General features: G+C 48.5%; 1 protein-coding gene across 5 annotated transcripts in view; it reads left to right on the plus strand.

The window, feature by feature from the left end:
* FYCO1 (FYVE and coiled-coil domain autophagy adaptor 1) overlaps positions 1 to 15,535 on the plus strand; it is an 86,467-nt gene that overhangs the window by 3,992 nt on the left and 66,940 nt on the right. For 4 of the 5 annotated variants that reach the window (XM_068559336.1, XM_068559338.1, XM_068559339.1 and 1 more), the window contains exons 2-5: positions 6,031 to 6,173; positions 9,185 to 9,291; positions 10,919 to 11,044; positions 15,258 to 15,364. In XM_068559336.1, coding sequence (XP_068415437.1) covers positions 6,119 to 6,173; positions 9,185 to 9,291; positions 10,919 to 11,044; positions 15,258 to 15,364 — 395 coding nt within the window. In that variant the 5' untranslated portion in view covers positions 6,031 to 6,118. The remainder of the gene's footprint in view (positions 1 to 6,030; positions 6,174 to 9,184; positions 9,292 to 10,918; positions 11,045 to 15,257; positions 15,365 to 15,535) is intronic. The other variant, XM_068559337.1, reaches the window with a different exon arrangement.

Consider the following 15,535-nt stretch of genomic DNA (forward strand, 5'->3'; position numbering starts at 1 on the left):
GGAATTGTTGGTGGGAGGGAGGGGGCCAAGAGAAGGTTCAAGAAGTGATGGCAAAGTCTCAAGTCTTCATTCCCTTTAAGAAAGAGAAGATGACAAGCAAGGAGTGTTTGGGCGAGATGACCCAGGCCTGCAGTTGGTCAGCCCTTTAATTATAGGTCTTTAATTATAATTGTGTCTCCTAATGAGCCTTTGTTCACGTGCGCTGAAATGTTGGCCTCTGAGCTGGCCTCTGACAAACTCTTGAGCACTCTCCTAGGCACCATCTAGAAGCCCTGGTGAGGGCAGTCTGCCTGACCACTGACCGTTTTAGCACTGAGCCCCAGGACCTCCAGGCCTTCAAAGCTGCAGGTACCAGCCAAGTGCCCCCTTTCCATAAGTGGTAACTAGATAGATGCTGTTGGGTGTGCTGAACCAGGCCAAGGCAATGGACTCTTTGGAAAGGCTTTCTGCTTTTGACTGGTCTGAACTGTCCCTGTTAACATTCTTTCCCAGTCAGGGTGGAATTGACAACTTGTATGCCCCACCTTGTTCGGGAGTCGGGGAGGAGCCAACTGTATGGTGCCCTCTCTGGGTCACGTCTTAGCTATTGTGTTGGGAGCAATTATGACAAATTTGGCAGGCAGGGCAGGGTTGTCTTCTATGCCCCAGACTTCCTCCTCCCCTTCTGAGCCTTCTTTCCTTATGTGGCTACTCCGATGCTATCATCAACTGAAAAAAAATGCACAGCATGAGAGTCGTGAGTTAAGTTTTATTAAGGGGGGGGAACGTCAGTATCATATATGATTTTAGTGAAGGGGGGTACGTGCAGTCAAGCACACATTTTGGCAAGGCTTGCCGCTAGTCACAAGGAGCAGATGTCACTGTTAATGATTTTAGTGCTTTTCTGTATATGAGAAGATGGAAGAATTTAGGCTCGTAAAATCTTCTCCTGAAAATACCGAACTATCTGAAGGCCTATTCTGCCAGTTTTTCCCAGAGCACAGAGTGCTTCATTCCTGATCTCCACCCTGAACTCCTTTCAGGATGTCTTGAAGGTCAATGACTGCAGTGGCTTAATCCTTGTAGAGGCAGATGGCAAGTGCCAATTTCAGCTGGCACTGTGTTTCTCCTGCCACAGCCAGTATGAGGGCAACATCATGAGTATTAGTCATTTGTACCATAGTGTAAAGAAGTTTACATGAGTCAGTGTCTTTGTATCTTAATTTGGGACTGAACTGCTGTCTCCCTTGTTTAAGGCATTTAGGGCATCTAGGCAGGTATGGGAGGAATTTGGAGGTCAGGGAAGATCCTTTACCTCTAAAGTAATACATAGGCTGTGACGAGGAACCCAGGCAACAGTACCATGTAATAAATAAGAATTTTTAAAAATGCGTTTAGTCCCTTTTCCTCTTTACCAGAAGATTGGATGTTTTCAGACATTCTGGATAAGCTTAAACATCATTTTGAGTTGTTGACAAGAGAATCCAGTGTTCCCCAAAATTTTATAAAATGAATTTCTCTGGTATTTGAAAGAGCTTGCCAGAGACAGTGATGGAGGGGTTCACAATGTCATGCAACAAGGACCCTGGGTTGATGGAGGTGATTTGCACGTTGGGGGCCTTGCAAGGCGCTGGAGTCCTGGAGCCCATGGCGGTGTGGATAGAAGCAATCTCTGAGTGTCTCGTGAGTTAGGAGAGCAGTTTGCCAATGGGCTGTAGAGGTCAGGATCGCACTGGTTCATGCCAGAAGTCTGTGATTCCTGTAATATAATAGGAAATATATATTTGGTCTCTTTCCCTGGTTCCTGGCACAGAGCTTCCAAAACTCTTGGAATTTCCTGAGTAATAGGAGTGTCTTTTGTTATTCATAGCAAAACCCTTTCAACCATAAGCATAACCATATGCTAATAAGATGACTCTTCATGGGCCCCTGGATAGATAGCTTCTGCCTGAGGGCTGGTTGCCAGAGGACTTTCAGCCCCACCCTTAGACCCCTCTGGGGAGTGGAGAGGGGCTGAAGGTGGAGTAAATGGCCAGTGGCCAGTGATTTAATCCGTCATGCCTATGTAATGAAACCTCCATAAAAACCTCAAATGACAGGATTCTGAGAAATACTGTGCTGGTGAACACACTGAAGTGCTGGAGGGCGCAGAGCCCTGAGGGTATGGAAGCTCCCACCCCACCCCACTTATCTTTGCATCTCTTCCATTTCACTGTTGCTGAGTTGTGTCCTTTAAAATAAACCGGTTATAGTAAAATGTTACCCCAAGTTTTGTGAGCCGTTCTAGCAAATTATAGAACCTGAGATGGGGATTGTGGGAACCCCAGTTTATAGCTGGTTGGTCAGAAGTACAGGTAGTGACAGGTACTGGGACCTGTGACTGGTGTCTGAAGCCGGGGCAGTCTTGTGGACTGAGCCTTTAACCTGTGCGGTCTGCACTGACTTCAGGTAGTTAGAGTTAGAATTGAATTGAGGGACTTCCCTGGTGGTCCAATGGTTAGGGCTCCGCGCTTTCACTGCCGAGGGCACGGGTTCAGTCCCTGGTAGGGGAACTAAGATCCCGCAAGCCCTGTGGCATGGCCAAAAAGAAAAAGAATTGAATTGCAGGACACCCATTGGTGTCAGCTGGACATCAGTGTGGGGAAAAAAGCCACACGTTTGGTGTCAGAAGTGTTTGTGAGTAAAAAATATCTCATCCCTAAACCAAAGGGCAAGCTTATCTAGAGACACAAGGAAGTTGACCAAGGGGTGGAGAGAGACTGTGCCCCATTCTGTGTCTTTTGAAGTTTAATAATAACCTCAGGCCCAGGAAAAGGGAGGCCAGAATGCGAAGAGTCATTCTTTAAAGTCCATGAAAATAGCATTCCTGTGGTGACCATTTGCTTCCTGAAACCCTGTGAGGTGGTGACCCACAGCCATGGTGGGTCACTGTGTAGTCACTGTGACCTACAGGCCCAGCAGCGGTTTCTCAGGGTTCATTATCTTGGTGGTGAGGCAGAGGCTCTTTGGAAAATCAACTTGTGTAACCAGTGGTTGGGCACAGCTCACCCCGTGACCTGGGAACTTGGCCTCAGCGGAGGGAGGCACTCCGAGGCTCAGGCGGAGAAGGCCTTCTGGGCTCGGGCTGACACTTGCGGCTTCACCAAAGTGCCAAGAAGTCTTGAAGGAGCATGTTTCTGTCTGTTCAGGCTCGTCATTCCAAGATGCCAGTTTGGTTTACAGACGCTATTGCCCTTGTGCCAGGCTCCAAAGAGGGCTGGTTTCTAGGAAATCCAGCTGGTCTTATAGTTCATGCGTTGTCCCAGCCAGAGCCTGGATGACATAACTAAGAATCTGTTGTCATTAGTGCTTCCTTTCCAGGCTCTGCCCTCTCTGTCATTTGCGGATCTCAGCCTAGTTTTAAGTAAGTATACACAGAGACCCAGTGAACTCATGGGGCATAGGTCATCTTCCTTCAAGATTATTTCTTCCCGAAGGTACAAAGCTCTCTGTTGACCATAGTCAAATAAGGGGAGTGCAGGTAGAGAAACAGTCTCTACACCTGCCGTGCCCTCCACCCTGGCGCCCTTTCCTCCTCAGGTCTCTTCGATGACCTCCTATTCATCACCCAACTCAGTTGCCATTACTGAGAGTGTCCACCATCCTCTCCCTTCCCCCAGCAGAATGAAAGTTCCCTTCCTCAGGTCCCATTGCATCTTGCTAAACTCATACCGATGCTGCTCTTTTGTTTGTTGAGATAAGATGTACAGTATGTGAGTTTTGACAAATATATGTTCGTCAAATATATACAGTCATGTAACCACCACCATAATCACGACACAGAATAGAGTTGCCCACCAAGATTTCTGCATACTCTCTTGTAGTCAGATCCTCCCTTCCCCCTCAGCTCCTGGCACCCACGGATCTGATTTCTCCCCAGTGTTTTGCCTTTGTAAGAACAGCATGCAGATGGAATCATAAAGTAGGTAGCTTTTCAGTCTGGCTTCTTTCACTCGGCAAACATCATTTGTTGTGTGTATCCCTGGTTCATTCCCTCTCCTTGCTGAGTACCCATAACTTTTTATTCATGTCTCTGCATGGACCTCTTCTGCCATGTCCGCATATCTGGATGCTTTTCTGTCTGTCTTCTTGGAGCACAGTCGAGCTCCTCCAGGGCTGGATGGTGCCTGGTTGCCCCAGTATCCCCAGGCTGCACTTGACAGTGTAGTGCCAGGGCAGCTGTGCACTGACAGTGATGATCCTTGAGCCTCTCCTCCTCGCTGGGGGAGGAGCCAAGTGTCTGCCCAGGCAGCAGAGCCCCTGCAGAAGTCTGGCCCATCCTGGGCTCCTGCTCTCTAGGGCCCTGGCTGGTCCCTGCTCAGGCTCTGTGTTCAGCAGGTGACCTACAGGGCCGCCCAGGGATGGGCAGGCTGGCTTCTGGTAAATCACACCCACCCTCGGTTTGGTGTCTGTGATGGCAGGGTGCCAGCACTTGCTAGGGACTTTGGCGGAGTCTTTGTGGATGCCCTGACTCTCTGGGGCTCCGTGTCACGAATTACTGGGAGTGTGGTACAGGTATGTACCTGTCTAGTTCTTCCTAGGCTGGAGAAGCCCTCTTTGGGCCTTGTTTTCACTGAGTCACAGCTGCACTGGCTTGTGGGTTAAAAACAGGCCTAGGCATATCTGCACCAGGCCCTCCCCAGGCCTCAGGCTGACCTGAATGCTTGTGTAAATATTTGGAGGAACTTGAGGTTGGCGACCATTTGTCCTCCTGGATCTTCTTGCCTTGTCTCCTGGAGCAGTAAGGCGAAGAGCGTGGTGGGAGAGTGAGGACCAGTTCATGTTTGAAACACTCAAGGTGGTGGCACAGTTGAGAGGCACTGGAGTTCAGGGCAGTTCCTAGGAGCCAGTGGAAGTGGTTAACATTTGCTGTAGTGACAGTGGCTCCGTTGTAGAGCCAAAGGGGTTGAATTCAGACTGACCAGAGTTCACATCACGATTCCCCTCCCTACTGGCCCAGGGCCTTAGACAAGTTACACAGCTTCTCTGTATGCCAGTTTCTCCCTTGTATGTTATCTATCTCCCAGGGTGCTGCTGAGAATTAAAATGAGTTAGTGTGTAAAGCACGTAGCAGGCCCGGTGCACAGCAGGCCCTCGTCTAGGGGTGGCTACTGTGGCCACCTCTAGTCTTGCCAAGTGCTTTTGCCAGCAAATGTTATGCCTTTGCATCGGACATCTAAGGAAAGGGTTAGAGGTTCTGAAAGGAGGATACGGTGGTGTCCAAGTGCACGTCCAGACCTCCTTCCAATGCTGCTCATATCTCCTCCTCTTCGTTGGTCTCCAGCCACCACTGCGTCCTTAAATCACTTCAGCAGCTGCCCAAGTAGCGCTGGTAACTCGGGACTCACCAGCCATGAGAGGACTGTAACCGAGCTTAAAATAGAGACAGCCCTTGACTGGTCCTGAGGGCTGCGCAGGCCCCTGGCGGCCCCTGGTGTCTGCCCTCCCAAGCTGAGCCGGACTCTGGCGGCTGGAGGCTGCAGACCTCCCTGAGAGGCAAGCCAGGCTCTCCTTGGTCCGCAAGCCCTGAGGGTATGTGTCCTCAGCCTCACGCCTCAACCCTCCACCGCTGCCTGGGGAGGGGGTAGGGCCCGGCCTGGGGGAGCCGGCAGATCTGGTGTGGTGGCACCTTAGGCTTAGCAGGTCAGTGAGCGGGGTTGGACTAGTTCTGGCCTTGGTGTAGGGGGATGGGGGGAGCCGCTGGAAAGCGTTTTTAAACGTGGAAAGTGCGGCAGGCCTGTCTAAGGGCAGACTAGGAGGGGAGCTCAGAAAGAATAGGTCATGTTATTTAGTTGATCTTGTTTCTTTTGAAGCTCCCAACCAGGTCACTGTGTCTGAATATAAGTGTATCAGAGAATGCCCACAGAGCAAGGCCCACGCAGAAAGGTCAAGCCCTTCCCGTTGAGGGAAGATGCCCAGATGGGGCGACTTTGTGCCCGGAGCAGCGTGCCTCTACTACTGTCTTTAAATTGTGTCCGTAACCGCCTCCTCCACGGCCTCCTTCCTGTGCAGGTGCCACCACGGAGTCTGACCGCTGCTGAGCGGCCCCAGGCAGGCGGCCCACAGCCAGGAAAGGCGGCCCCTGACGGTCACGGTTACCATGGCGTCCACCAGCGTGGAGAGCCAGCTGCAGAGAATCATCCGTGATTTGCAAGGTACGGCTTGGCTGCAGGGCACACGCCGAGCTTGGTGTTGAGAGAGCTGTGACTGTGCTTTTGCTGTTGCCAGCTGAAATTAGCCCTGTGATCTGTGTTTACACCGAGAGTAATCGGAGCCCTCGGGACACATCATATTGAAATATTTGGGGCTCAGATGTCCGCCCTGTTAAGGCTGGGAGACCTTGCCTGGCCTTCCTCTCAGGCACTGTAAAGGCACTTTGTAAACAAAATCAAATACCCCTTTCTGGGTCTGGGTCTGATTTCTGTGTGTGTGTGGGTGTGTTTGTGTGTTTGTGTTTTCAAACCACCTGTTAAGTCTTTGAATTGTGAGCCTCTGGGAGATGGTGGAATTGGCTCATTTGCAGAGATATTCTCCCTCCTTCTAAGCAGGAAGACGAGACACCCGTCTTTCTTGTTTTGCTCTTCCACCTGGTCCCGGGTGGAACTCACTCCAGTTCTGGGCCTGCTGCCTCCCAGACTTCCCTGAGCTCAGCGTTGCCCAATGAGAGAGACTTGTGGGCCTTGGCTCACTGGACAAAGGCAAGGCAGGCGGGGGTGCGTGTGCAGAGAGCAGGCTCGGGAGGAACGCGCTGTGTTCTGTACTGGCTGTGGAGTCCAGGGCCCAAGTTCACCCTTTCAGGTGACGTCCCAAGGGGAGAATTTTGGCAAGTTTTCTGTCCCTCATGGATCACCAGGGCTAGTACTAAGCCTCTCTGGAGCACAGCACATTTGCTACAACACAGTCTGAAGCTGACTCCTTCCTCCATGTCATGGGGACCCCAGTGACACTCTCCTGACAGACTCAAGGCGCAGGTTCCTAACTGCTCAGACATGGTGACAACCAGCTGCAGTCGCTCATACCCGGGCCAGTGGAGGCCACAGCAGTCTTCACTGTGAAGGCAAATATCGATGAGATAAAAATCACTTTCTCAGGCTTATCTCCTGTTTATGTAGTATTTTGGGCCTTCATGGCATTTCATGTGTGCCAGGCACGAGTCTCACAGATAATAGCTCATTGAGTCCTCACGTTTGGTCCTATGAGGCAGGGACCATTATTATTCCCATTTTGCAGATGTGGAAACAGGCACAGAGAGGTTAAGTGACTTGCCTACAGTCACACATCCAGTCAGGCAGAGCCTGGGTTTGCACACACACCTGGAGCCAGGGTCTGTGCTCTTAACCACACCAGTCTACGTCCAGCTAAAATGTGGGAGATGGCTTTTTTCTTTTTAAATCTATATACACACATACACATGCACACACATACACACAGAAAGTAAAATGACAGTCCCTGCAAATCTGAGATTGCCCCTGGTCTTCAGAGGTTTCTCCACAAAGTAAGCCATCTTCTCTCTGTTTTAGTCTCTGGATCTCAAGGATGACTCTGGGACCCAGAGGTCGTTATTGGAGGGAAGGAAGAGGAAGGGAGGAGCCCATGGCAGAGCTCCTGATCCAGGGAGGAAGACAGGCATCAGAATTTGTTCAGTTGCCCTTTCCCACCCCATGTGCTATCCTCGTCTGTCACGCCCCACATCCCAAGGCCATCTCAATGTCCTATGCCCAGGCCTCAGAGCACTTTGGTGGGAATTTTTAAAAGGCACCACACTTTCTCAAGACCCTTTCTTTTCATCTGTTGGTAATTATCAGAGATTAGAGCTGGAAATTTCATATTGCACACCCAAGGCTCCTTCTTTGAAAATTTCAGGAGTTCCCAGGTCAGGTTATGAGCTTTACCCCAGCCTGAGGGTGGGGGAGGAAGGCTGTGTGTCTTTCCTGGTCCCTGGCTGCTGGCTCTCAGTGCTGCCACAGCACACACTTCTAGTAGGGCACACCAGACCACAATCACTTGTTGTGAGACTCAGTCCCAAGAACATGTCTTTGCCATTTGCTGACCTTTGCCTGAGGGGTCAGTGTTGATTAACTTTTTTAGCAGCTCAGGCTCAGCTTCAGTCCTGGCAGGTCTGCTTTCTAACCATGGTGTTTGAGAGCAGTGGCTAGGGGTTCCTTTTCTTTCAAGAATTGTCTGAGGAGATAGCTTTGTGCAGCATGTCCCAACCATCTCGGCTGGGGACATTTTTCTCAGTGTCTAAACCAAACCCAACTTCTGACAGTCCCTCTGTCCCACGGCAGGGCTGTGAGTGAGAGTCAAAGGGGTTTATCCTCTTTTTCAACACTGGGAGGTAAATCGTCTTAGAAGTTAAGAGGTGAGCTCTGGGGTCAGAGAGCCCTTGAGAAAACCAGGGTTCTCATTTCAGCTCTGCTGTTTGCCACCCGTGATCTTTGGCTCTGACCTCTCCGTGAGTTCCTCATCTGTAAAGTGGGGATGATAATGCCAGCCTTCGTCAATTCTACCGTGCACTTACTTTTTTTTCACATTTTAACAGCTCTGAAATTGGGATCATCTTAAAATCAGTTGCATCTTAGATTTGTTGAAATAAAGCAATTCCTTCCTCACAGTGCTCTATTGAATGAGAAAGACATGCAGAGGCCTGGTCCCTAACCAGTACTCAGTTAGCAGAAGCAGGTGGTGGTGTCATTCTTGGTACTGTCATCATGACCTCTGTTTGCATATTCTGGGTCCTCTGGAAACCTGGACTTAACCTGTACCGAGCAGTGGGGTTATAGTGAAGAACAAGAAACATGGCTGGAATAGAGGCTAAAGCTCTCAGGAAGTCAGTATTAGGGGACTGCTGTATGCTTTATCCACACAGCAGACATTTTTGACGAAATAGTACTCGCAAATGATAAGGCCTACACGGTGGGCCTACAGGGATGACCAAGAAATGTGCCCAGTCAGTGAGCTGTTGTAAAGTACCTGTGGGCTCTCAGGACATCCTAGCGCCTTCTGACTTGGAGTTCCAGCCCATGGATGTTTATGTAGCACTCCACATGTGCACAGCGCTTTGCTATCGTGGGCCACTTCCTCCTGCTGCTCCCCAGGGCCATCCCGCTGCTCTCTCTGAGGCCAGTCTCCAACTGGTTACATGATCCTGTTTGTTGTCTTAAAGATGCTGTGACAGAACTAAGCAGAGAATTTAAGGAAGCAGGGGAACCCGTCACAGATGACAGCACCAGCTTGCATAAGTTTTCTTATAAACTTGAGTATCTCCTTCAAGTAAGTGACTCCTGTCATGTGTTGATTTCTGCTCTATTGTCTCTTGTCTCCCTCTTGGCTTCTTCATCAACATTCGGGATGCAGCTCCGAAAACTCAGTGCAGCCATTGAGGCCTCCTGGTTAGACTGAAGGTCACAGCCGTCCCCAGCCTCCAAGTGTGATCCTCTGGGGAATCAGAATGTTGCCCCTCAGGATGGTTTTGGGAATCGAGAACATTCTTCAGAGATGTAGGTCATCTTAATGCAGGTCACAAGGTCTCTCTGTGTAACAGGGGTCTTAACTTTGGGGGAGTCACATACCCCTTTGGCAGTCCGGTGAAAGCTATGGAATCTCTCCCCAAACATATGCATACACACGCAATCACACATTTTCCAGGAGTGTGCGGACCCTCTGAAGATTATCCAGAGGCCCCTGTTTTAGAGCCTCGCTCCTCAAAGTGTGGTCCATAGGCCAGCAGCATCGGCATCACCTGGGAGCAGGTTAGAGGTGCGCTCTTGGTTCCCACCTTGACCTGCTGAATCAGGATCTCTGAGGTCAGCTCAGGAAGTTTTCTTTTAACATGTTTACAGTGTAATGCTTATATCTGCTTGGTTCAAGAAGCACAGATCTAGAGAACTCTGCAGATGTGGAAAAATACAGGCAACTACAATAGGCAGGAAGGAAATGGACCAGTATGATAACAGAAGTTATCTTAGGGTGATGGTGTAGGCATTATAATTTTTTTCTTTTCTTTTTTTTTTTTTTTTTTTACCCAGTTGTCCTAACGATGTATGCACATCTTTTATAATCAAAAAAAATGCTATAGAACATTACGTTATAGGAAGATATCCTCTGTCATTTAGAACACCATAAGTTTGCAGTGTCACCTCCCACCAACGTGTATAGGATGAGAGCCCACTGGAGGAGGTGTCTCATTGTGTTGAAGGCTCACCTTTCACATGCCTTTTTTTTTTTTTTTTTTTAATTTTTATTAGAGTATAGTTGTTTTACAATGTTGTGTTAGTTTCTGCTGTACAGCAAAGTGAATCAGCTGTATGTATACATATATCCCCTCTTTTTTGGTCACATGCCTTTTCAACTGGTTCTCTTGTTTTACATTGTGAAAGTATTAATGGGGCTTTTTTTTTTCTTAGCCCATTTTGGTTTTGGATTTGAAATGACTCATGGCTGACATTTATTTGGATTTATTCTATGTATATTAAAACAGTATTGAAGCTTGAGTTGAGTAACGGATAGAATGTCACTAACACATTTCCCTATATCAAGACATTGTCAACACTCTTCATGTTGCCCTTAAAACTTTTCATTTGCGTTTCTTTACCGTGTCTTAATAGCACCGTTGGTGTCTTCCACCCAACTCTGTGCACAGAGGTCCCTTTGGGCGCCTATTATTCCTGAATCTCACTAGTTGTATGACCTTGAGCTAGTTACTTAACCTCTCCTAGCCTCAGTTTCCTCACCTGTAAACTGAGGACGAAAACCCCCTCATTCACCAGTAAATAAAAATAATGCCAATAAAGGGCCTCGCCCAGTGCCAGGCAACTAAGAAGCTGTTATTATTCTTCGTTTAAATGGTGGGATAAACAGCAGTGGGTTTGGACGTCCTCACTCTCCTTTCCCTGCCCAGTTCGATCAGAAAGAGAAGGCCACCCTCCTGGGCAACAAGAAGGACTACTGGGATTACTTCTGTGCCTGCCTGGCCAAGGTGAAAGGAGCCAATGACGGGATCCGATTCGTCAAGTCTATTTCGGAGGTAAGCAGAGCAACCAAGGACGTCACCCCTTTCCCTTGCCTGCCTTAAACCTCTCTCGCAGAGATCTTAGCTGCAAACAGCCAAGTGAGGAAGTGAGGGTTTACGTGTAGGAAAGAAGTAAAGAAATCCAGTCCAGGTATGTGCAGTGCCCACTGAGAGCTCCGGGAAGCCACCTATGTGAGCGTTTACCAAGCCAAGGAATGGCTCAGTCATGACTGTATTAGACCCGAACCCAAACGTAACCTAACAGGGTGGGCTGCTCACATTGTGGTCTGCTCATGGTGCCCCTGAGAGGTGTACAGCATAGGACACCTTTACCTTTTTTAAAAGAATCGGTTTCTTAGATAAAATTCTTAGAGTTTGCTAGGCTACTTTCCCTATGATTTGCCCAGGAAACTTGGATTTGAAATGAAGAGAGTGATGTGGGATCTTGAGAGACAACTAAGCAGCTTCCCACATTAAGTTCTGAGCCCCTCAAGAGCAGAATGCCATGGCTTTGCTGTTTTACAAAACTCCAGATCAACAACAACACGCATACTCTGTCTCTCTGTCTCTCTCACACACACACACACACACACACACACACACACACACACACACACACACACACACACACACACACACACACACACACACACACACACACCAGCCTACTCCATCTGGGAGTGAAGAACTTTGTACATTAAGGAGCAAGTAATCCCCTAGATTTGATGCAGGAGGCCTAAAGGGTTTGTATATTTCATCTTTCTTTCCAGTATCTCATGAGTAAGTCTAAGGTCCCTTTGAAGTTGGCAGACATGCTCCTTGGCCGGCCTTCCACAAAGGCCACAGGGTCAGGTGCTCTGGGAAGAACTCCCTGGCCGTGCCAGCTGGAGCCAGGTGGGTTTCTCCTTGTAGAGAATGATGGTGTTAGACACGTGGACGCTGAGGGCTGGGCATTTTCCACCAGCTGTACCTTCTGACAGCTGAGAAAATGAGCAAAGATCCTGGCTCAGAGGAGTTGGTTTAATGTCCGGGTAGCACAGATAGGTCCTGTGAGATCTTGCCTGGTGGGACACTCAGGTGCATGATTAAGTGTTGTATTGCTTCTCAGTATAGTGCGATGAGTTCTGATTAGATGCTAACAAAAATTAAGAAATTAGATAATGAAAGTGGACCCATGATCTCAAAAAGTTCAAAAACAAAAAAAACCAACAAGGCTATGCAGTATATTCATTTGCAGTATAAGGGAACTATTACTGTTCCCTTCCCCAAAGGATGTTTAAAAAGACCTTTTTTTAAAAAAAAAAAATTTATTTATTTATTTATTGTATTTTTGGCTCTGTTGGGTCTTCTTTGCTGTGCGCAGGCTTTCTCTAGTTGCGGCGAGCGGGGACTGCTCTTCGTTGCAGTGCGTGGGCTTCTCATTGCGGTGGCTTCTCTTGTTGCGGAGCACGAGCTCTAGGCGTGCGGGCTTCAGTAGTTGTGGCGCATGGGCTTACTTGCTCCACGGCATGTGGAGTCTTCCCGGACCAGGGCTTGAACCTGTGTCCCCTGCATTGGCAGGCGGATTCTTAACCACTGTGCCACCAGGGAAGTCCCTAAAAAGACCTTTTAAAATAGCTCCTTTTACATATATAATCAATTCAGTTAATAGGCCTGATTTAAAATGTAGCCTCAACTGTTTGCCTTTAAAAAATTAAATGTTCCAAATGCTGTTACAATGGCCATTTTATTAATAAGGACAAGCCCCGGGACATCCCTGGTGGCACAGTGGTTAAGGATCCACCTGCCACTGCAGCGGACATGGGTTCGAGCCCTGGTCCGAGAAGATCCCGCATGCCGCGGAGCAGCCGAGCCTGTGCGCCACAGCTACTGAAGCCCACATGCCTAGAGCCCATGCTCCGCAACAAGAGAAGCCACCACAATGAGAAGCCCACGCACCACAAAGAAGAGTAGCTCCCGCTCTCCTCAACTAGAGAAAGCCGGCGCACAGCAACGAAGACCCACCACAGCCAAAAATTAATTAATTAATTAATTAAAAAAAAAACAAAAACAAGCCCTTCCCTTGGGAGCTTACAGACATGGGCTGTTATGTGGGGTTCTTTTTAGATTCTGCAGGGCCTATGTGTGGGTGTGCATTTGTATGACCAACACACTTCACTTCAGGATGCCTTGCTCAGCTGTTCTCGGCTGCCTGGGTTTCCTGGTTATCACCACTGAACACTTTGTTCTCACCTCACTTATCAGTGGAAAAGCATTTGGACCTAGGGATGTCATCAAGATTCTCCCCCTGGGCTTCCCTGGTGGCGCAGTGGTTGAGAATCTGCCTGCCAATGCAGGGGACACGGGTTCAAGCCCTGGTCTGGGAAGATCCCACATGCCACGGAGCAACTAGGCCCGTGAGCCACAACTACTGAGCCTGCACGTCTGGAGCCTGTGCTCCGCAACAAGAGAGGCCGCGATAGTGAGAGGCCCGCGCACCGCGATGAAGAGTTGCCCCCGCTTGCCGCAACAAGAGAAAGCCCTCGCACAGAAACGAAGACCCAACACAGCCAAAAATAAATATAAAAATAAATAAATAAATTAAAAAAAAAAAAAAAAAAAAGATTCTCCCCAGGGCACCTGTCTTGATCCACTCCCTGCAGATGTGCCATGGTGGTTTTTATAAAGCCAGGTCAGGCTGCTGCCCACCTTCATTTCCAGACCTCCTGGCTATACCCCAAACCCACAAAACTCACATAGAAAAATGTCTTACAGCCTCTTACATAAATGTCTTATGAGGTTTCACACCTTCTTATTTTTTAAAACTACTTCATATTGTGGTATCATTTCCTTGAGTCAGCAATGAGAAGGCATACAGCTCTGAGCTAAAAGGTGCTGGGTACCAGGATGTTTACAGCATCATGAATGTGCCGGTGCTTGAGGTCATACCTCATGTTTCCTGTCTCATTCCAGCACCATGGCTGGCTTCTTAATAGGATGGAGGATTAGGACCATCTTTTGGTCAAACCACTACCGTCCCTTCCCCCAACCACCAAGTTAAACATTTCTGACCTTTGAAGAGGTGAGGAGGGAATGGGTCTTGGCTTACCCTGCTCAGAGCCAGCACCTGACAGAACAGGTGCATGTGGTAGGTTGAGAGGTTTTGAGTTCCTGCCTACTTATCTTGAGCTTCTGGGGCTGAAACATTGGGAGCATGAATCCTAATTTGCCTACAGATCTCAAGTGTCTTCCATAGCTGTACCCTTGGACAGCTTAATAGCCCTTGGTCCATCCTGGCAACTAGGGCCAGAGTCTGTGACCAGCATACCCCACCACCATCACAACAAGCTTCCAGAAACCTCTTTAGAAACCACGTTTTGGCACTGTGTGGAGAGGTTTTGAAGACAGGCCTGCACCTGGACCCTCCGTCCACCTCAGGCTTCCTGAAACAGAACCATACCCATTTTTCATTACTTCAGTGTAACTGGGCCACCTAGAAACACCCCTGCCCTCACCCCCTGGGCACCTTCTGACTAAATGCAGTGAGTTGGTATAGCTGAAAATAAATCCAACCAGGAAAGCATTGACAGATATGTGGATTTTAGTGATGGTTCCACGAGGACACAGAGGAGGCAGTTATACATCCATCACAAGTCCCCCTAACACTCCTTTGCCTTTTGCCCTCCTCTCTCTTCCCCCTCCCAAATGGGCTCCAGCCAAGCCCCGTAGGCCTCTTCGCCTGCATCTCTTCTCCCAAAACTTCAAAAACAAGCCCAGGCATTAGCTAAACTGAGACCATCTCTTCCTCTTCAAGCGTACTTCTGGTATGAGAAGCCCTTCATTTACCTCCAACCTGTTTTCTAAATATTCCAAATTAAGTCAGACCGTTTCACCTCTGACTCTAAACCCAGGGATTCTGATGGAGCAGAGGAGGAAGAATGACATTCCAGTAGAATCCACAGTAGATGTTTGAGCCTCTAGTGACTGTATCTTCCTTGACACGTTTGCTGGAGTCTACAGAGTGTTCTCAGACGGAGGCCTGCAAGACGTCCACCCACTTTAGGCCTCCCTCTGTGGGGTGACATTCTCAAATGTTTTGTGTTCTTTGAGAGACATAAGTGAAGGTTATGTGTAGGGTAGGATTGGGTGACATTTTCTGCCCTGTTGCTGCTTTTGTCAGCCATCCATGAGACCTGTATTTGGAGTTAGGCTAACAGCTCTTTATTTCTATTTTATCTACATTTTCCAGCTCCGAACATCTCTGGGAAAGGGAAGAGCATTTATTCGCTACTCCTTGGTGCACCAGAGGTTGGCCGACACCTTACAGCAGTGCTTCATGAACACCAAAGTGACCAGGTAAATACATGACAGTGCTGGGCTTTACCCCACACCATTCAGAAATGACCCAAAGTCCCCTCATTAATAATAACGATACTACTTATAAGTCAGACAGAGAAAGACAAATATCATATGATGTCACTTATATGTGGAATCTAAAAAACAGTATGAATGAACGTATTTATGAAA

Source organism: Eschrichtius robustus, chromosome 12, assembly GCF_028021215.1.
Source record: "Eschrichtius robustus isolate mEscRob2 chromosome 12, mEscRob2.pri, whole genome shotgun sequence".
In the NCBI taxonomy this organism is placed as follows: Eukaryota; Metazoa; Chordata; class Mammalia; order Artiodactyla; family Eschrichtiidae; genus Eschrichtius; species Eschrichtius robustus.